The sequence below is a fragment of the Schistocerca americana genome, chromosome 10 (assembly GCF_021461395.2).
Source record: "Schistocerca americana isolate TAMUIC-IGC-003095 chromosome 10, iqSchAmer2.1, whole genome shotgun sequence".
Taxonomy (NCBI): domain Eukaryota; kingdom Metazoa; phylum Arthropoda; class Insecta; order Orthoptera; family Acrididae; genus Schistocerca; species Schistocerca americana.
Genome location: NC_060128.1, coordinates 143,491,923 through 143,515,402, shown reverse-complemented (window position 1 = coordinate 143,515,402; position 23,480 = coordinate 143,491,923). Strand labels below are relative to the sequence as shown.

The 23,480-nt window shown below is 39.9% G+C and overlaps 1 protein-coding gene across 1 annotated transcript in view; it reads right to left on the bottom strand.

Annotated features, from left to right (window-relative positions):
* Positions 1 to 23,480, bottom strand: part of LOC124552612 (unconventional myosin-Ia) — a 730,641-nt gene that overhangs the window by 122,530 nt on the left and 584,631 nt on the right. The window contains exons 15-16 of the mRNA XM_047126936.1: positions 23,125 to 23,261; positions 18,497 to 18,686 (exon numbers count right to left, since the gene is read on the bottom strand). Of these exons, the coding sequence (XP_046982892.1) occupies positions 18,497 to 18,686; positions 23,125 to 23,261 (327 nt within the window). The remainder of the gene's footprint in view (positions 1 to 18,496; positions 18,687 to 23,124; positions 23,262 to 23,480) is intronic.

The following is a 23,480-nucleotide window of genomic DNA, read 5'->3' as shown; positions in this document are numbered from 1 at the left end:
AAGTGAGATCTGGTGATTGCAGATGCCATTTCATGAAACAGCTGTCCCCTTCTGTAGCACGGACAATCCATCAATGCAGCAGCTCCATGTTCAGGTACCCACAAACTTCACTATGAAAATGCGGTGGAGTATCATCCTGTTGAAAGATGAACGAAGAGTCTGATTGCATATGAGGCATCAGCCATTGCTGAAACATGTCCAAGTTGGAATATCTAGTGACAGTGCTCTCTGTGAAGAAGAATGGCCTGTACATTTTTTGACGTGACAAGGCACAAAAAACATTTACCTTTGGGGAATCACACTCAAATTCAGTGCATTTGTGTGGATGCTTTGTACCCCAGATTAGACAATTATGCCTGTTCACTTTCCCATTAGTGTGAAAAGTGGCTTCATCACTAAAAATTAAGTGATCAACAATGCCATTCCCATCCTCATTCAATTGTTGTAACTGCAAACAAAACTTAAAATGCTTGCTTTTGTTGTCACCATAGAACTTCTGCAATAGCTTCAATTTGAAAGGTTTCATTGACAGCTTAACAGAATTGACTTTCCACCCTGTCATTGGAGATGTTTCAAGGTCACAGGATGCATGATTTCTTCGGATTCCTTATGAATGTCTCTCGCATGCACTCCACATTCACTTCACTCAAACTGGAACATCTGCTTCTCTTTGCCGGGCACAAGCAACCTGTCGTAACGAGTTAATGGTAAATAGCCTTCCTTGTTGGTGGCTTCTTATCGTACTTGGTTCTAAACATCCACTGAACAGCTGTAGCACACTTGTTTTTGCCGAACCCCAACACACAGAAAGCTCGCTCCGCACCTGAACTTGCCATGTTTGCAACTAACACTGACTATCAGCAAATTATCAAACCACACTGTGGTGATGTACATGAAAAAAAACTTTCAGAGTTTCTCTTCAAAATGACATAAATATGATATCTGCACAATGTTTGGTTCTTGTGCAATAAATAACTGAATGTGTTCCCGCACTTTATGTACACCCTGTATATAGCCCCAAGCTACATTCAATTTACCTCCGAAAATCCCATAAAATTTGTATAGTAGTTTTGGAGATTAGTATGTTCAGAATGAGACATAACAGTTATACAATTTTATTATTAATGTAGATTTCCTGTATATGCAAACAATTAGAAGGTGAAATTCCTAATTTTCTCTTTTCGGCAACTGCTTTATTTTTTCCAAAACTTCACATTTTGAAAGTTATTTGTACTCAAAAGTTTAGTGTTTTAGAATGTTCCAGTCTTAAAATGTAATTATTTCCAAAATTTTGTATCAGTTTTATAGATATGATTTTTTTGTTTCCAAAAATACAGATTTAATTTGTTAGTTTGTTAATAATTCCAGTAAGACAATTTCACTATCTGAAATTTTTCTAGCGAATCCCTTTTTACAGGGATCTGCTCTCATATAAGATAGTACCACTAATTTTGCCATTTTCTAACTATATTGCTGTTAAACAAATTTAAGTCATTTGGTGATTTTCATGTTAATATCCAAAATGTAATAGCTCTGTATTTCAACAAATAGTAATTTTTCCATATTAAAGGCATCTATACACAAAGCGCGCAAGCTTCAGTCAGTTGGAGGAGAACATTCATTCTATAAACACCAAGTAATCGATACTAGCTTAAAGTGTTTATTTACTTTGGGTCAGTCAGTACCCAGGAATGAAACTGTAAACATTGCGTTGTTCTCATTACACAAAACAATATATGTTTCATAAATTTCAGTCAGTCATTATTGGGCAGCTAAAGTGTACAATTACTATGCCATTTATTTAGAGCACTGTTAAGGAATATATTATGCTGCCACCAGTGAACTTTGCAAAACTAGGTTAATTAGTGAAGCTTACTGATCACCATACAGCGAACAGCTCTGGTCAAAGCTATTGATGATTACTGATATTTATACATTCCAGCTATGTCTTGGATCTGGCTCCTGGAAAGGCAGTTGTCTGATGTTGTTGTTGCTGTAAAAACATTGTTATATATGAGGATAATCCCAAAAGTAAGGTCTCCTATTTTTTTAAGTACAGAACTCTGTTTGTGTGGCAGTTGGACACACTGTTATGAAGAATGCTTCACGTGCTGTGTGTAAACATGCGCACGCTGCGCTGAGACACTCAGTCTTGACATATGAGAGCACTCAATCTTGGCTTGGCAGCCGTTAAGAATGGAGCTCCCGTTGGATGTTACCACCAAGTGCGAATTGCACGCAGTTATTTGGTTTTTGAACACAAAGGGCACTGCGCCAATTGAAATCCATCGCCAATTGATGGAAGTGTATGGTGAGTTGTGCACGGATGTCAAAAATGTTTGTAAGTGGTGTAGACAGTTTGCAGCCGGTCGGACCGAAATTCACGACAAACAAAGGAGTGGGAGACCATCAATTTCTGAGGAGACAGTGTTGAACGATGAGCAAAGCATGTATGAAGATTGGTGGATAGCCATGGATGATCTCTGCACTCACAGAATTTTAACAGAAACACTGAACTAACGGAAGTTGTGCGCAAGATGCCACACAAGTTGACTGAGGACCACATGCGGCGACAAGTTGATGCTTCCCGCGCATTTCTTCACTGCCTTGCAGCCGAACAGGACAACTTTCTGGACTCAGATGTCACAGGTGACGAAACCTGGGCATACCACTTTACACCTGAGACCAAGGAATAATCACACCAGTGGCGGCATCCTTCTTTGGCAAAGCTGCGGAAATTCAGACAAACACAGTCTGTCGGTAAAGTCATGACAACCGTTTTTTGGGATCGGAAAGGGGTATTGTTGGTTGACTTTATGCCCACTGGGACCACAATTAATGCTGACAGGTACTGTGAGACTGAAAAAACTCAAACAAGCAATTCAGAACCGGAGAAGAGGAATGTTACACATTCTCCATGACAACGCTCGCCCACACATCACTCAGCAAACCATTGCTCTCCTGCAACAGTTTCAGTGGAACATAACCACCCAACCACCCTATAGTCCTGACTTGGTGCCCAGGGACTATCACCTGTTCCCTAAGTTAAAAGAACATTTGGCTGGAAAGCGATTCATCTCCGACGACAAGGTTAAAGAAGAGGTTCATAACTTCCTGAACAGCATGGCGGCGAGCTGGTATGACATGGACATACAAAAACTGCCACAGTGTCTACCAAAATGCATCAACAGAAGTGGTGATTATGTTGAAAAATAGCTAACAGTTCAAGGTGTAAACTGATGTAAACCATTGTAGAAATAACCAGGTCTATGTACTTATAAGAAAATAGGAGACCTTGCTTTTAGGATTACCCTCATACACTGAGCAGTTAGAAAAGTATGACCATCGACATACTATTGATATAAACCCATCTAGGTGATAGCAGCATTACCTGGTGAAGAATGACTGTTAGAAGAATGACTATTAGTCAGGCCTCTCTGTCACATACAAATGGACCACAAAGTGAGTGTGCTGTCCACATGTAGAATGGGGAGGGCGCATGATCTATCTGAGTTTGACCGAGGGCAGACTGTGATAGCCCGGAGGCTTGCCACGAGCATTTCGGAAACAGCACAACTTGTCGGCTGTTCGAGGAATGCTGTGGTCGGATGTCATAGGCTGGGCAGACTGGTAAAACAGGACAGGCGGTGAACTATAGTGGAACTAACAACAGACTTTAATGCTGGGCAGAGTACAAGTGTGTCTGAACACACGGTGCACCAATTTCCTTACAATGGGCCTCCACAGCTGATGACCCTTGTATGTGTCAGTGTTGGCATGATGACAATGGCAACTACAACTGAAATGGGTACGTGACTATTGGCACAAGACACTGGCAGAGTGGGAGAGCATTGCATGGTCTGATGAATCCCAATACCTTCTTCATCATGACAATGGGAGGGAGTGAAACCATCACCTCCAGTGGAACAGCTCCTTGACACATGTACTGCGGGTCGGAGACAAGCTGGCAGCAGCTCCATTATGCTCTGGGGAACGTTCGCATGGGCATCCGTATGTCCACGGGAGCTCATGCAAGGCACTATGATGGCCAACAAACATCATAACACTGGTTGCAGACTATGTACACCCCTTCATGACGATCATGTTTCCCGACGGCAGTGTCATTTTTCAGCAAGACAATGCACCATATCATGAGGACAGGAGTGTGGTTGACTCATCTGATGAACACGGTGGTGAGTTCCAGCTGATGTGCAGCACCCCCAACTTTCTAGATCTGATCCCAACAGCATCAGAAATCATCACCCCCTGTCCCTAGAATTTATGGGAATTAGGTGACGTGTGTGCAGATGTGATGCCACCATCCTCCAGTGACCTATCAAGACCTCACTGCTTTCATAGCCTAACTTGTTGCTGCTGTTATCCATGCCAAAGGTGTATATGTTGGCTTTAGCTAGGTGGTCATAATTTTCTGGTTCATTATTGTGCACTGCCTGACAAAAAAATGAAATACCCAGAAGAATGGTTGGAAGTCAATGTAACTTTGTACACATACACTCCATTGGTTGGTAAGTAAATGGTTAAAGCTGAAATTCTTTGTGAGAGGTAGAACAGCAACCAGAGAGCATTAGTGTTGTTCATGTTTAGTGTTGTTACAAGGGTTGGTAGGGTATTTAGAAGATTTGAACAGAGACAGATGTTCAGTGAGCACTTCGCGGAACAGAGATATTAAGGCATGGCATCTTTCAGTGAGCACTTTGCAGAACAGATATATTAAGGCGTAGCATCTTGCATTGCGCCTATGTAAGTAAGAGACAGAAGCAGGCAGACAGCTTCATACACGAGTCACGTCTCACATAACAGATACGCTCAGATCCAGTAGCTAGCTGCAAGTAGTTTTGGCTGTGGCTGAAAGGTGTCAGCATCTTATGAACTATGAAATTACCTAGTAGTTAAGACTGTATATTTAAGAAGCAAAACTGTATTTATTGCGATTATTGCAACTTCCATTAATTATTGCTAATTTGTTTAATTATTAGTGTGCATGATGTTGTGAATACAAAGTGTTAAATAAGTGTATATTGTTATGTCTATTAACTGAGCACACATTAGTGTGAGAACTGTGTACTGAGAGAGTGAATCATACTCATGGGAAATTGTAAAGTGCATCTAGCCAGTTTATGGGACTGAGAAAACAAATAAGATACTTTCATGATAATTTTGTTATTTAAAGAGGGAATTATTTTGATAATTGTGGATTTCATAAATTTGTTCTTTTGACAAACTGTTCATAAAAACTTTTAAGTTGCAGTAGGTCAAAAGTAAAAGATGCAGAATTGCACAGTTTAATACTAATGTTGGACTGGTTACAACGTATATCAGTCAGTCAGAGGACATTACATTCGTTCATATTTTGTGGGTTAAGAGAACTGCTTTGTGAAACCTAAGGTGAGTTGGGATCTCAGGTGTGATCATGTTTCAATGTGTATATAAGTAGCTCTGAATAGATGTGAAAATTTTACGGGATAATGCTTAAAATTTGACCGTGTGGTGCTGCAAAGTGGATGTGGATGTATGAAAAAGACCAATACATGAAATTCTGATAGTAATATGCAAACTGTGACTCTTGAATAACCAGACTTCGTGTGGTGTGTTATACAAGGCGCAACCGCAAACTGAACATTTGTACTGGACATATTGGGTAATATTTGAGTGAGCATTCTACCACAGACGATCCATTTCATCAAGCAGTGGAAAATCCAGGATGGAATCTACATCTACATCTACATCTACATTGATACTCCGCAAGCCACCCAACGGTGTGTGGCGGAGGGCACTTTACGTGCCACTGTCATTACCTCCCTTTCCTGTTCCAGTCGCGTATGGTTCGCGGGAAGAACGACTGTCTGAAAGCCTCCGTGCGCGCTCTAATCTCTCTAATTTTACATTCGTGATCTCCTTGGGAGGTATAAGTAGGGGGAAGCAATATATTCGATACCTCATCCAGAAACGCACCCTCTCGAAACCTGGCGAGCAAGCTACACCGCGATGCAGAGCGCCTCTCTTGCAGAGTCTGCCACTTGAGTTTATTAAACATCTCCGTAACGCTATCACGGTTACCAAATAACCCTGTGACAAAACGCGCCGCTCTTCTTTGGATCTTCTCTATCTCCTCCGTCAGACCGATCTGGTACGGATCCCACACTGATGAGCAATACTCAAGTATAGGTCGAACGAGTGTTTTGTAAGCCACCTCCTTTGTTGATGGACTACATTTTCTAAGCACTCTCCTAATGAATCTCAACCTGGTACCCGCCTTACCAACAATTAATTTTATATGATCATTCCACTTCAAATCGTTCCGCACGCATACTCCCAGATATTTTACAGAAGTAACTGCTACCAGTGTTTGTTCCGCTATCATATAATCATACAATAAAGGATCCTTCTTTCTATGTATTCGCAATACATTACATTTGTCTATGATAAGGGTCAGTTGCCACTCCCTGCACCAAGTGCCTATCCGCTGCAGATCTTCCTGCATTTCGCTACAATTTTCTAATGCTGCAACTTCTCTGTATACTACAGCATCATCCGCGAAAAGCCGCATGGAACTTCCAACACTATCTACTAAGTCATTTATATATATTGTGAAAAGCAATGGTCCCATAACACTCCCCTGTGGCACGCCAGAGGTTACTTTAACGTCTGTAGACGTCTCTCCATTGATAACAACATGCTGTGTTCTGTTTGCTAAAAACTCTTCAATCCAGCCACACAGCTGGTCTGATATTCCGTAGGCTCTTACTTTGTTTATCAGGCGACAGTGCGGAACTGTATCGAACGCCTTCCGGAAGTCAAGAAAAATAGCATCTACCTGGGAGCCTGTATCTAATATTTTCTGGGTCTCATGAACAAATAAGGCGAGTTGGGTCTCACACGATCGCTGTTTCCGGAATCCATGTTGATTCCTACATAGTAGATTCTGGGTTTCCAGAAATGACATGATACGCGAGCAAAAAACATGTTCTAAAATTCTACAAGAGATCGACGTAAGAGATATAGGTCTATAGTTTTGCGCATCTGCTCGACGACCCTTCTTGAAGACTGGGACTATCTGTGCTCTTTTCCAATCATTTGGAACCCTCCGTTCCTCTAGAGACTTGCGGTACACGGCTGTTAGAAGGGGGGCAAGTTCTTTCGCGTACTCTGTGTAGAATCGAATTGGTATCCCGTCAGGTCCAGTGGACTTTCCTCTATTGAGTGATTCCAGTTGCTTTTCTATTCCTTGGACACTTATTTCGATGTCAGCCATTTTTTCGTAACAGTATTATGAAAAGGAAAGTTGCTACTCACCATATAGCAAAGATGCTGAGTTGCAGAGAGCCACAACAAAAAGATTGTCACAAATATAAGGCCTTTGTCAAAATTAGACCACCCACACACACACACACACACACACACACACACACACACACACACACGACTGCAGTCATGTGTGTGAGAGTTGGAGAGTTGCATTTGCATTCTTTTTGTATAGCATCACCACTTATGGTCAGTAGCAACTTTATATCCCTCCGTTTTCAGACCACAAGTGGCCTACTGGGACCATCCAACCGCCGTGTCGTCCTCAGATGAGGATGCGCATAGGAGGGGGGCGTGGTCAGCACACCGCTCTCCCAGTCGTTAAGATGGCATTCTTGACCGAAGCCGTTACTAATTGGTCAAGTAGCTCCTCAATTGGCATCACGAGGCTGAGTGCATCCCGAAAAATGGTAACAGTGCATGGCGGCCTGGATGGTCACCCATCCAAGTGCTGGCCAAGCCCGACAACGCTTAACTTCGGTGATCCTACGGGAACCGGCGTATCCACTGCAGCAAGGCCGTTGCCAGTGCGACTTTCCTTTTCATAATATTGTTACAATCTGTTTTGTAATCTTTTTAGCATTGGGTTCTGTTAACTACTATAAGCTGGCTATGACATGTAAACGTGATTGTGTTTTGAAGTCAAAATTATAACTTTGGATCAGCACACACCTGGCTGTGTTTTGTATCAAACTTGCAAACTAACTTTCAATTAATCACTAACCTGATACTGAAAAAATTTGTAGCACCCGTTGGACTTGTGTGATGCTACTGGTTCTACTACAGCTTTCCCAGTAGAGGAACATTATTTGTTTTTAACAGGAAAGGAGAGTGGACCAGACTGCAGAGGTAGAAATCACTGCAAGCTGAGTGGAACAATATTTCTGCAGATTAAATACAAATAAATAAGTCAGTGCAAGTTGTCACATTGTCCTGTGATACGGCGTTATCAGCACCTGGGAGAGTTTGAAACAGAGTACTCTGTGGGTCTCCATTTGGCCAGCTGGTCAAATTGTGCACTATCCAGTTTTGTGGTCCATTTGTATGTGACAGAGGTCTGAGATTGGCACACTCATTATCCAGCTTGCACTGGACCATTCTTCCAATGTTTCAGAGAGGCACAGCAGTATTAATCCTGACGTCATGGTGTGGGCAGACAGTGATTAAAGGGATTCTGATGGCACAATGGCATCTTTGAGCGAAGATACTCTGGGGTGTTCAAAAAGTCTCTCCGCAGTGCTGTATGATTGTTAGCCACACATGCTGTATACCGCATTGGATATACCGAAATGAAACTCAGTGAAATACAAGTTATTAATTTATTGAGTATTCATTTTTACTTGCAAACTTTCACATTAAATGTTGAAAGTGTCCCCCCGTTGTTGAATACACAAGTCAATTCGTCTAATGATGTTTCCGAACACAAGTTGTAACATTTCTTCTGTAACAGAAGCAGTGAAAGTGGATATTGTAGTTTTCAATTCATCGATGGATTTTGGACGGTTTTTATAGACAGTTGCTTTCACTGCACTCCAGAAGAAAAAGTCAGGTGGTGTTAGGTCAGATGATTGTGAAGGCCAAAGTCCCTGTGAAATTATGCGATCACCAAAAACGTCAGCAAGCAGTGACATTAAAATGCGAGCTGTATGTGCGGTTGCACCATCTTGTTGAAAATAACCATTCAGAATTTCACTTAACACAAGCTCTCCTATGAATGGGTACAGAATATCACTGCAGTATCATTGTGTGTTTATTGTTTCATTGAAAAATATGGGACCCACAATCTGACGCCAAGACATTGCAATCCAAACTCCTATTTTCACAGAATGAAGTGGTTCCTCATGAATACGCAATGGACGTGCAGCACTCCACATACCATAATTTTGCGAGTTCATGTACCTGGATAAATGAAACCACACCTCATCAGTGAAAACATTTTGCCGGCTGCGGTGGCCGTGCGGTTCTAGGCACTTCAGTCCAGAACTGCGTGACTGCTACGGTTGCAGGTTCGAATCCTACCTCGGGCATGGATGTGTGTGATGTCCTTAGGTTAGTTAGGTTTAAGTAGTTCTAAGTTCTAGGGGACTGTGACCTCAGATGTTGAGTCCCATTGTGCTCAGAGCCATTTGAACCATTTTTTTGAAAACATTTCATTAAGAATATCCCTTCCATTTTGTTGAACAAAATTTTCGAACCATTTACAATAATGCAGTCTCTTGCCATGATCAGTATTTTTCAGTTCTTGCACGACTGTCACTTTGTATGAGAAAAGTTCTAATTTTTTCCTTACAGCTGTGTTGGGCATTCCGACACTAACATCGATTTCCTGGGCAAGTTTTCTTACTGACTTGTTTGGACTCATGGACATTTTATCGGAAATATCGAGTAGTTTATCCTCAGACAAAATGCTAGGATGACCACTTCTCAGTGCATCTGTCACTGAAACTGTACTTTGAAATTTGTTAATCAAATCTCTCACAGCATCGCGATGTGGGAGTGTTGTCTCCGGGAAAACTGAATTAAGTGTTTGACAAACTGCAACTGTGTATTTACCGCCAGCTTTGAACACCGACTAAAAACACATGTTCTTCAATGGTTAGCATTTTAACAGTGACAAAAATGAAACAAACTAACAAAGGAACTAAACTTAAATGTTCATGTCAACACGTAACGACACACACCAATGATACTACTGATACTGGCTGAGAAAAACAAAACAGTGGAATGTTGGGCGAGTCCACTTGAAGGGAAGTAACCCAGGCAGGTGAACAATCATATGGCACATGCATATAACAATCAGACGGCACTGTGGAGAGACTTTATGAACACCCATATTATAATATGGATGTAACTGTTTTTTGCTTTCTTTTCTTTGTCTTTTCTTAGAGAGAGTTACAATAGTGCAAATTTTGTAATTTTGTTCCTATACATGTCATGCACTTGCTATTTACGAAACTGTATTTTCCACTTTTTTTTGTTGAGTACTTGCACATTTATTAACATACCATTGCTATTCAAAAAATATATATATAATGACCTTGTGGATAACATCGGAAGTTCACTGAGGCTTTTTGCAGATGATGCTGTAGTATATTGAGAGGTTGTAACAATGGAAAATTGTACTGAAATGCAGGAGGATCTTCAACGAATTGACGCATGGTGCAGGGAATGGCAATTGAATCTCAATGTAGACAAACGTAATGTGCTGCGAATACATAGAAATATCATTTAGCTACAATATAGCAGGTCAGCAACTGGAAGCAGTTAATTCCATAAATTAGCTGGGAATAGGCATTAGGAGTGATTTAAAATGGAATGACCATATAAAATTAATCGATGGTAAAGCAGATGCCAGACTGACATTCATTGGAAGAATCCTAAGGAAATGCAATCCGAATAGAAAGGAAGTAGGTTACAGTACACTTGTTCGCCCACTACTTGAATACTGCTCACCGATGTGGGATCCGTGCCGGGTAGGATTGATAGAAGAGTTAGAGAAGATCCAACGGAGAGCAGTGCATTTAATTACAGGATCATTTAGTAATTGCAAAAGCGTTATGGAGATGATAGATAAACTCCAGTGGAAGACTCTGCAAGAGAGACACTCAGTAGTTCGGTACGGGCTTTCGTTGAAGTTTCGAGAACATACCTTCACCAAGAAGTTAAGCAGTATATTGCTCTCTCTTATGTATATCTCACAAAGAGAGCATGAGGATAAAATCAGAGAGATTAGAGCCCACACAGAGGTATACCAACAATCTTTCTTTCCACGAACAATACGAGACTGGGATAGAAGGGAGAATCAATAGAAGTACTCAAAATATCCTCCGCCACACACTGTCAGGTGGCTTGCGGAGTATGAATGTAGATTTAGATGTAGATTCCCACGAACATAATAATACAAAACGTGTAATTTCACATATGAGCTTGAGTATTGTAATTTGTGAAATATTCTGTGAGAGAAGTTGAGCTTTCCAAATATACTGATAGGTGAAACAACAACACAAATGTCTGGAGGTGAGTAAGGGTTGGATGTCTGTGTTGTACGTGCGAGCAAAAGAGTGACATGTTAGTGGCCACTGGTTTTAAGACTGTTTTATCAGCATATTGAGGACGGTTTTGACAAACATCATGAACTTTACATAAAAAGTTCTCGGTTTATGTGATGCAGCAGGTAAACCAAAACTTTTTATGCAAGAACTCTGTTGCGAAATACTTCGTAACCATCGTGAACTTTAAATCCAAAAGATAAAATCACTAAGTGCTTCATATCGTGGACAGATATCTTGAAAAATAATGTTGAAAACATGATGTTCAGCGAGTCTAGCCATGTGGTTGCTGTCTGGATGGTATCCGGTGTGTGCACTGTTTCGATGTGTACCACAGACTGCAAATTTAAAATGTAAAGATATTAATGTACTCTCATGTCGTGGACTGACATCTCATAAAGTGAACATGAATATTATGATCTGTGGACAGTGCAGTAAGATATCTGCTAAGTGGATGATTTTTGCTAAGCAGAGTGAACTGTGATCTTTATGATCACACCGATTATAGTGATTATACTATCATTTATTGTGTCAGAAACTAATAAGATGTAAGCTAACTATTAGGACTGTGGAGAGACAATTACATTGAGATATATGCTTTCTGTAAACAGGGTAAACTGTAACTTTGTGGTAAGACAATTAACTTCTTACTGTGGATTAACATTTTGTTCAATAATAATTGGAACACCATTATGTTGGGACTGTGAAGTAATGTGTTTAACAAGTGAACGGTTTCAGAGGCACACTGTGGAATGAGACATATGAAGTGCTCCTCTTTGATGATCAAGCAGTGCTGAGAAAATATTTAGAAGTGTTATGATGTTGACATACACCTGTGTTTTCTGGGTGAAGCTGGTCTGGTCTACATTGACAACTGCAGCTGCTACAGTCATTAAAGAGACTGTAAATATTGCATTTCCTTGCTGCATCTGCAAACGAACACTCATTGTTCAAAGGAAAGTTACTGTAGCAATCTTTACATGACTTACACTTATGGTTTACAGGCCAGGATTGCCGGATGAAGATGTGCCGAGGACATCAGTTAAGTAATTATTCATTGAACCTGGCTATTGTTAGGAAACTGTCCTTTCATGGACTAATGTCAGAAATATTTTTGTAATAACAGTATCATCTGTGCTGAAGGTACTCTTACTATGTCTACCTAGATAACATGCCTTAATTCCCAGGCATTTGAAATAATGTTTTCCGTGTTTCAAATATCAAACTAAAATTGATGTCATTTTTCAAATAACTTTCCATAACCAATATTACATTTGTTGAAAAGTACTATATCTTTTAATTCTTCCTTCATTCATATAAAACTTATGAGTACTACCTAACTATTGGCAGGAATACAACATATTTCACTCTTTGTTTCTCTTCTCCTTTGGCTACATATAAATGTTTAGTTGTAGTATATGTGAGTTTTACTCCCACATTTTGTTCATATGAAAAATTATACATCAAATTACATGTTGTTTATTGCAATGTACTGGTAAAATGTGCACCTCATATGGTATCCACCATTATGTCAGTTGCCTGGAGCCAATCAGAAAACAGTAGCTGTGCTTCAATTGAATCAGACAGAGACATGTTGCATGGAATTAGTTTATATATCAGATTTTGTAATGATATAGTATTCTAAAGCCATTGTGAGGCATTGCTTACTTGTTTGGTGAATACCAGTAACTAGCTCAGTCCACATGGGTGTAATATTTAATTCATTCTAGGAGTAGTTAAACTTCAAGGTTTTACAAAATTATTAAGAATTTTGTGGCCACTTGTTGACAAATTACCCGTTTGCTTCTCTCTCAGGTTCTTTGTCCGACATTCATTTGATAATTTTTCTGACATTTTGCCAGCACAAGTGACTGGCATTGTCGAAGCTTCACCCTCCATTGCCAATGGTGGACCAATCTACCACCAGCATTAGAGAGTGAAGCTCTGACAATGCCAGCCATTTGTGGTGGTAAAATGCCAGACAAATCATCAAACAAACATTGGTCAAAGAACCCATCAAAGAAGCCAACAGGCAATTCTTTCATGGCTTTAGTTACTTCAAAATTTTCATACATGACATCTCATGTACATTTCATTGGAGACATATCATGTTTCCTCCACTTGTATTACATGAGCAATGTCATTCCTGGTAAGAGTAATACTTGGAGGGGGAGGGGAGGGGGGGGGGGGGGTGTTCATGCTTCATCTCACTCACTGTGTCCTCATTTTTACTTCTCGTGCAACAGTGTTGTGGTGACTAGTCAATAGGACAATGCTCATCCACACACGGCACGTGTGTCTGTGTACTTTCTGCATGATGTTGAAGTACTCCTGTGGCCAGCAAGATCACCAGGTCTCTCCCCAACACAATGTGTGAGACCCGTTCAGAAGTCAATTCCACCCCAATGCCAGCATCCAGGATATCGAGGATGTTTTTGGCCAGCTTGCCTCAGGAGACTATACAATGGCTTTGTGACAACCTTCCCTGCAGAATCAGTGCATGCGTCCAAGCAAGAGAGGGCGCAACATCATATTGAAAAGTGAGCCCTCATACTGCCAAATTCCTGCTAAATTTGGTTCAATTTCGTAATCACTGAAATAACATAACATAAGCTCTCAACCCATGAACTTTCATTTATTTTGCTCCTCCCCTCCTGGGTGCTTCACATGTTTTAGAAGTGACAGTTCAAGGAAAGAATACGAGGTATGTCCTCAAAGTAAGTTCCGTTTGATTATATGAAAATACGTGTAAAGACACAAAAAAAAATATTTATTGTACAAAAATCTAGAATTGTTAAACTACTTTTCTACATAGCTTCTGAAATTTTGTAGGCACTTGTCACAGCGTGGCACAAGTTTTTGTATGTCTTCTTCATAGAAGGCTGTGTATTCAACCATGTGGTAACATGTTCTTTCAGCTCGTCATCATCATTGAAGTGTTGACCACCAAGGACAGATTTGAGGTGTAAGAAGAGATGAAAGTTGCTAGGAGCGGTTGTGCTTAATCTTCTCTTCAATTGTGTGAACCAGTTCATCAGTAACCACAGACGGGCGTCCATTACGTTCTTCATCATGCACTTGATCACATCCTTCATTAAACAGTCTGACCCATCTTCTAACCACTGAATCACTCATTGCATTTTGTTCGTAAGCCTCACAGATTTGCCAATGAATTTCCTTTTGGTTTAACTTTCTTTGCATTTAGAAAACGAATCACAGATCTGATTTCACACACAGTGGCATATTCAATTATGGCTGACATTACAAAGAAGCACTACAAAGCACACGATGGCAGCAGCGATCTGAAAATGGTGTACGTGTCTTCTCCTTGAGTCAGAGTAATTGCTGCACATGCTCGGAACTGCGATTGTAGTGCTGCAGCCGATAGATACAGAAATGAAACTTACTTTGTGGATGACCCTCATATCTGGAGATTACCTCAGCTAAAGTACCTGTGGCCAGCCAATAAACTGCAGCAAACGCAAAGAGCTGAGGACAGTTGATGATGACAGAGGTGATTAAAAGAATGTCTGCCACAAATTAACCTGCTTGTCCCTGATGAACAGATAGAGGTACTAAATGTAGTGTTTTAATTGCATCTCATCTAAAATCTCAGCAATGAAAAGAAAGCCTGAACGTCATATCTCAATGAGGAAATTGAAACTTTCAGCACAGTGTAGGAGCATGTAGAGGAACTCTGGCTCAAGTTTAAAACAATAGTTGAACATGCACTAGATAGATATGTACTCAGTATAAAAGTTCATAATGGTATGGAACCTCCTGGTATATACCGTACTTACTCGAATCTAAGCCGCACTTTTTTTCCGGTTTTTGTAATCCAAAAAACTACCTGTGACTTAGAATCGAGTACAAAGTAAGCGGAAGTTCTAAAAAATGTTGGTAGGTGCCACCACAACTAACTTCTGCCATCGAATATATGTAGCGTTACACAGGCATGCTTTGCAGGCACAACGATAAATACTGGCGCAAAATAAAAACTGGCGTCAGTAAATAAATTAAAAAGGTGGAAGACAAGCTTTTTGCTCTGCCCCGAGTTTTGACCACTGCATTTTCATACATTATCCAACAAAGTAAATACAAATTTTGCCAACTCTACATTCTGAATTTTTTCCTACCTGTGAGAAGAGATGGCTGCTGATAGGAACTTTTATGAATTGTGAATCACATACAGTATTCTCTTCACCATAAGTATAATACGAATATAAACATTTTGCCATGTATTCTTTCATGTTTGCTGCTATCTCATTTAAATCCTGTCTGCCTAATAAACTACGAAACTAGAGTGAGACAATAGCAAACGCGGAAGAATATGCACATCATGTCATGTTTATATTCGAATTATTCTTATGCCTAATAGTGATATAGTCAGAAATGAAGCACGGCAATTGACTAGATTTTTAAATCTAAGATGACTTTAATTTCTGTGCAGAATGTAATGTACTAAAGAGGCGTCTGCAAAGATTTTCAAATGGAGAAAAATTTTCGCTAAACTCTCGTTCAGAACATCTTCTATCATACACAGTCTATTATTTGGTTGTTGTTGATCACTATCAAAGAAAGCAGCACTGTAAGTAACAACAAATAGCAGTATCTTGCCATTGTTTCGCTAATGAGACGATTCCTCTCTCTCTCTTTTTTTTTTTTAATTGTAAGCGGCGGTAGCGCGCACAAAAGCAAGCCATACCACGAGCGGCAACAGGTTGTAAACACTCATTATCAGAATGTGACAAACAATGCATGACAGAATACAGTAATGCATTTTCAGCTTAGAGTGACATAAACACCTATAAAAAAGAGAACGGCACTTATCAGATCAAAGAAAAATAAGCAATCAATTACAACTAGACGAAGCAAATGAAAAAGGAAGGGTGCCCATATAAATACGGACGGAACACCTGATGCATAGCAATGGCTACCTGGTAAAGCTTAACTGCTAAGCTTATGACTCGGACTAAACTACTGTAGCTGTATCGTCATTCATTCAACCTAAATTGTGTCTTGTATTACAATGGACCAACTTTGTTTTGATTTGGAGGTGAGGCCTAAAACTTTTCTTTCACCTTGAATTTCGAGTCTCAAATTTCAGGTGCGGCTTAGACTCGGGAAAATTTTTTTTCCTTGATTTCGAGTCTCATTTTTCAGGTGCAGCTTAGATTCGAGTGCGGCTTAGATTCGAGTGTGGCTTAGATTCAAGTAAATATGGTAGTTACTGTAAAGAAACAGATTACTGCACATAGGTGTAAAACAAAGCATAGGGTTATAGACAGAGAGATGCTGAATGAAACGCATATGGCAGTCAAGAGAACAATGTGTGAAGCCTTCAATGAGTACCATAGCAAAATATTGTCAAATGATCTTTCACAGAACCCAAGAAATTCTGGTCATTTGCAAAGGCTATTAGTGGCACCAAAGTTAGTGTCCAGTCCCTTCTGAATGAGACAGGAACTGTAATTGAGGGTACCAAAGCAAAACCTGAAATGCTTAACTCCATTTTCAAATGTTTCTTCACGAAGGAAAACCCAGGAGAATTGCCCCAATTTAATCCCCGTACCACTGAAAAAATGAATGAAATAAGTATTAGCATCAGACGTGTTGAGAAACAGCTGAAATCATTAAAATTAAACAAACCTCCAGGCCCCTATGGAATTGCTGTCAGGTTCTATACTGAATTTGCAGACGGGTTAGCTCCTCTTCTAACTATAATCATCATAGATTCCTTGAACAAAAAACTGTCATATTTCTCAGAAAAAAGCGCAGCTCACACCAGCCTACAAGAAGGGTAGTACAAGAGAGCCACAAAACTACCATCCTATATCCTTGACATCTATTTGTTGTAGAATCTTGTAACATATTCTGAGCTCAAACATAATGAGGTATCTTGAACAGAATGATCTTCCGAAGACATCGATCATATGAACCCCCATTCACAGTTTTCTCACATGACATACTAAAAGCTGTGGATCAAGGCAGCCAGATAGATCCAGTTATTTCTTGATTTCTGAAAAGCATTTGACTTGGTACTGTACCTATGCTTATTGTCAAAAGTACAGTCATATGGGGTATCATGTGAAATTTGTGACTGGCTTGAGGACTTTTTGGTAGGGGAGACACAGCATGTTATCTTGGATGGAGAGTCATCAACAGATGTAGAAGTAACTTCAGGTATACCCAGAGAAGTGTGTTGCGACCCTCACTGTTCATATCGTATATTAATGACCATGCAGACAATATTAATAGTAAAATCAAGCTTTATGCAGATGATGCAATTATCTATAATGAAGTACTGTCTGAAAGAAGCTGCACAAATATTCAGTTGGATCTTGATAAGATTTCAATGTGGTGCAGCGATTGGCAACTTGCTCCAATAGACCTTGGTTTATTGGTAGGATACTGGGGAAGTCTATGAAGGAGATAGCTTACAAATCACTCGTGAAACCAGTTCTAGAATACTGCTGAAGTGTGTGGGACCTGAACCAGACAGGACTAACAAGGGATATTGAACATACACAGACAAGGGCAGCACGAATGGTCACATGTTTGTTTAATCTGTGGGAGAGTGTCACAGAGAAACTGAAGGAACTGGACTAGCAGACTCTTGAAGACAAATATCCTGAGAAAGTCTATTAACGAAGTTTCAAGAAGCATATTTAAATGATTACTCTAGGAATATACCACAATCCCTTACATACTGCTCACATAGGGATTGTGAGGATAAGATTAGAGTAATTAACGTACACATAGAGGCATTCAAACAAATCATTCTTCCCACTATCCATAAGTGAATGGGACAGGAAGAAACTCTAATAACTGGTACAATGGTGCATACCCTCAGCCAAGCACCTCAAAGTGGTTTGCAGAGTACAGATATAAATGTAGATGTAGAAGTTTTAAAAACAAAAATTTTCTAAATCTCCTAAAATTATTCGAGTACAACTTCAGTTCGCTGAAACTACTTAGGCACGACAGGTATGGGCATTGGACAAAAATTGTTCTGTGTCATTATCAGGAACAGTGCAGTGTCCGGGCCCCGGCTCATAGTGTGGCACACGAGCCAAGTGCTCACTCGCTGGCGGCTGTCGTTTGCTTCCCTCCCCCCCACTTACCCTAGGTACCTGACCTGGTGCGCCACCAGGGCCATCTCGAAGATGCGAGGCTGCTTCAGCTCGTTGGGCTTGACACAGCGGACATAGTGCGGTGTTTTGCTCGTCACGGACCGCACCAAGGCACTCAGTGAGATTTTGAATTGTGCTCCCGTACTTGCCGGCCTCTTCAGTGTCGACCTCTTTGGATTTCCTACAAAACGATTCTTAATCGTCATCATATCTAGACACAAATTAATTACAGAGTATTACATTACTTAAATAAATTAACTGAACCTAAAAGTTACGGCGCAAAAACTTAAAAGGGTGAATCAAATTGCAGATATCTCAATAAGAATTTATCATTTAATATTTGAATGAAACATGTTCGTTACATGACAGTTGAAATACTTTCATTTTAAACTTACCAGTTTACAATGTAAAATCAAACAGTGGAAGATCCATGATGGACTGTAACAATTTTATGGAAGGGATAGTTGCTCCTCACCAAATAGCAGAGATGCTGACGCACAGATAGGCACAACAGAAAGAGAGTCAGAAAGTGAACTTTCGACCAACAAGGCCTCCATCAGATATGGACAATGTACACACACACACACACTCACACAAATGCAACTCACACACACAAAACCACAGTCTCTGGTTGCTGAGACCAGCCCAGCAGCCAGAGACTGTGATCATGTGTGTGAGAGTTGTGTTTGTGAGAGTGTATGAGAGTGTGTACATTATCTATTTCTGATGAAGGCCTTGTTGGCCGAAAGCTCTCTTTCTGACAGTCTTTAGTTGTTCTTATCTGCAATTCAGCATCTCCGCTATTTGGTTAGTAGCAACTATCTTTTTCATAATACTGTCACAGTTTACAATGTAGTTATGCCTAAATATTGTTGACAACTCTCACTGCTTTTAGTACATTTTTAAAGAGGTTTTTGCACATGTCTCGACTGTATTGTGCAATGAAGCACTCAATTTGGTCCTTTAGTTCAGGAATCATTCTCAGTTTATTTCCGTGCACACATGGCAAAATGTAATCCCTATAGGATAGTCACATGATGTCATGCCATAAGATTTCAACCCATTTGGAACTCCTCAGCACGAGGAAACTTCACTTGCACAGTGCACATTATTTGAGCGCAATTCAACAGGTGGTGCCATCTCGCTGGAACACTTATTTTTAATACCCCTCAGATGTTGGCTCAAGAAATTCACGTATACTGTGCACATAATGTACACCATTACCGCCACGGCATTATCAGCAACATTCTCAAAACATAAGGTCCAACCACTCTGTCTGCCTAAAAGCCACATCATACAGTGCTTGTTGTTCACACATCAGCTTTTGAAATGTTATGTGAGGCTTCTTGTTGCCTCAAATCTGATAGTTGTGCTTGTTGACATAACCATCCAGTTAGAAAAGCACTTCACTTCTAAACATTATCATCAACATTTTTCTTTTCCACAACCCAACTGGTGATTTCATGACGTAGAAAATGGTTGTTTGGGAGTAATTTTTCAATCAGATGAGCCTTGTAAGGGAATAGATGAAGATCCTTTGCCAGAATTCCCTGGTTTGCAGCCCTCTTAATGTTCTTTCCCCATTTTTGACAGCGAATTTTGGTTGGGGACTTTATGCTACACTCTCATTTACACAATATTTTCATCAGACTGGCCAATATGATGATGTTTCAGTGGCTTAACATGAGCTACTGAACAACTACCCTCTATCTTTCCAATTACTCATCAAACTGTCAATAAATCAGATATATATCACTCATGGAAAATTGTACACAATTTGCAAAGTGTCTTTAAAGAACTTTCTCCGTGTATGTTTTGATGACTGCAGCAGACTGTTCTATGGAAAATAGATTTTTAATCACTGACTGCAGTGTCTTTAGATGGCAAGTGAGCAGTAGCAAGTGCTGCCAATCTATCAGAACAAAAACTGGCTGAAACTTCCTGGCAGATTAAAACTGTGTGCCCGACCGAGACTCGAACTCGGGACCTTTGCCTTTTGCGGGCAAGTGCTCTACCAACTGAGCTTCTGTAAAGTAAAGTTTGGAAGGTAGGAGACGAGGTACTGGCAGAAGTAAAGCTGTGAGTACCGGGCATGAGTCGTGCTTCGGTAGCTACAGGAAGTTTCATATCAGCGAACACACCGCTGCAGAGTGAAAATCTCATTCTAAAAACTGGCTGGAATTTCAATTGTGCATTCTTATTGGGAGAACCTTTGTGAATGAGCCTCTTTGAATCAGATGGCCACAGGTGCATGATGATTTCAAGCTTCCACAGTCACATGTGGAGGGACATTTGAAAGGGAATCACTAAAGGAGGAATATGTCCTGTTGGCAATGAAATCAAAAGAGATGGAGGGTGTGGAAGAACAGGCACAGGTATCTGCTTTACCCTTTCAAATGAACTATCCTGGCTCTTGCGTTCAGCTAAATCTGAATAATCAAATGCAGATCTGAACTGCCTTTGTCCTGGATATGAGTTTTATGTCTTACTGCCTTTGTCCTGGATATGAGTTTCACGTGTTACCAAAGTGGATAAATAATTTCCGTGTTATTTCTCAGGGATTTCATATTAGTTATTGAGATCGAGATGTACCTGACGTGTGCCATATTAATGAAGTATCTGATACCCGCACATACATAATTCTGACTTTATAATTAAATATGAACATAACTCGCTAAGTTACACTATCATGACTAAACCACTGGACTGATTTTGATCACATTAAGGTATGGAGATAGCTTTAACTCTGAGGAAGAGCAATGATTTTTTTTGAAAGCTAAAAAACAAAATGGATTGCAAGACAACGAAGTAAAGAATGGAACATCATTTTTTTTTTTTTTTTTTTTTTTTTTTTTTTTTTTTACATATGTGAACATTAAGTGCATTACCAAACTGCAAAATTTGTTGCATAATGTATACATTGCATAACTTTAAAAAATGCCCACAAACATCCACACGCACTGCCCGGGAGCAGCACTATGAGTGCCATGTTGTCATGCGACTGGGCTGTTGTGGGAGACTATACATCATATGCAATGCTTACCAGCACAAGCAGACCTGTGATTTATGCAGAAGCCTGGAGGAAGCCTTTATCCAGTAGTGGGAATCAAACATGATGATGATGATGATTGATTGTTGTGGTCTTCAGTCTGGAGCACGTTATTTTAAATTGAGGGCAACCACAGGCAAATGTCCATGTTTTGAATGATTCACACTGACTGTAAAATACTTTTAATAAAAGTAATGACCAGTTTTGCGTCAATCCTCAGATGACAAGAAATTCTTTTCAACAAGCTGTAGTGGAAAGTGCCACTCCCCATAATTCATGTCAGGTTATAAACACATAGGGTGCTAAAAGTGGCAGTCCATAGTGAAAATGCAGGAGATAGCAGAACTGGTATAGACTACTGCATTTGGTGCGCAATGTGTTTATAACTTGACGTGAATAATGGGGATGGGCTCTAAGGCAGTTACCTTTCCGCTGTGACTTCTCAGAAAGAATCTCTATCATCTGAAGATGTGTCTTCAGTTGATGCAAGATTCTTCATCTCCAAACACATACTGCATCCTACATCCACTTTAACATGCTTACAGCATTCACCCCTTGGTCACTCTCTACAGTTTTTACACCCTGCACTTCCCTCCATTACCAAATTAATGATTCAAGTTGTACCATGAATTTCTCCCCCCTCCCTATTTGGTCCAATACCTCCTTACTAGTTACAGAAGCTACCCATGTAACTTTAAACACTCTTCTGTAGCATCACATTTCAAAAGCTTCTATTCTCTTCTGGTATGCTTAGTGTCCAAATTTCATTTCCATGCCAGGCTACACTCCATATGAATGTCTTCCAAAATGACTTCCCGACACTCAAATTTGTATTAGATGTTAACAAATTCCTCTTTTTCAGGAATACTATTTGTGCCACAGCCAGTCTGCATTTTATATGCTCTCTCCTTCAACCACCATCAGTTATTTTGCTGCTCAAATAGCAAATCTCATCTCCTGCTTCTAGTGTCTTATTCCCTTATCTGATTCCTTCAACATCACTCACTTTAATTCCCATTTCCCCTGCTCTGCTTTTCTTGATGTTCACTTATAACCTCTTTTCCAGACACCATCCATTCCATTCAACTTCTCTCCCGTCTCTTGTTGTCTCAGATAGAATTACAATGTGATCAGTAAACCTCAAAGTTTTATATCTTCTCCCTGAACTTTAACTCCCCCTAGAAATTGTTTCTTAGGTTCCTTTACTACATGCTCAACATACAGATTGAATAACATTAAAGACAGTATGCAACCCTGTCTCACCTTATAAACTACTGCTTCACTTTCATGTCATTCAGTTCTTATAACTGCATTCTGGTTCCTATGTAAGTTGTAAATAATCTTGACTATCTTCCTGTATTTTGTCCCTACTAACTTCAGAAATTCGAAGAGTATATTCCAGTCAACACTGTCAAAAGCTTCCTCTAAATCTACAAGAGCTATAATGATAGTCTGGCTTCTATCCTCATACAAATACTGTGTTGAATTTCATTTTCCTTTTCTCCTGATTAATGTTACTCCTTTGGACACTTTCAAACAAAAATATTTAGCAGTAATAAATACTTCTTACCTTCAGGAAACAAGGTCTTCAACAGCGGATGTTCACAGCGGTACATGGACTGCGACAAGTCCCGTGGAAGAATATCATTATTCTTTTCCACAAAACCTGTTACATTGTACGTTACGGTGCCAGCAAAGTGCTTCAGCCTGAAAAAATTGCATATAATTGGTATTGGTGTAAATTTCATGGTTTTTCATGTATATGATCTAGTAATAAGTAACAACCTAAATCTAGCTAGATTTCCTGAAAACTATTACATACATGTGAATTCAAGATACAAATCAACACTCAAAGCAGTGGGTGGTAATGAAACGGGATAACTATGACACCCTGTGACATGTCAATACATTATCATGGTATACTGA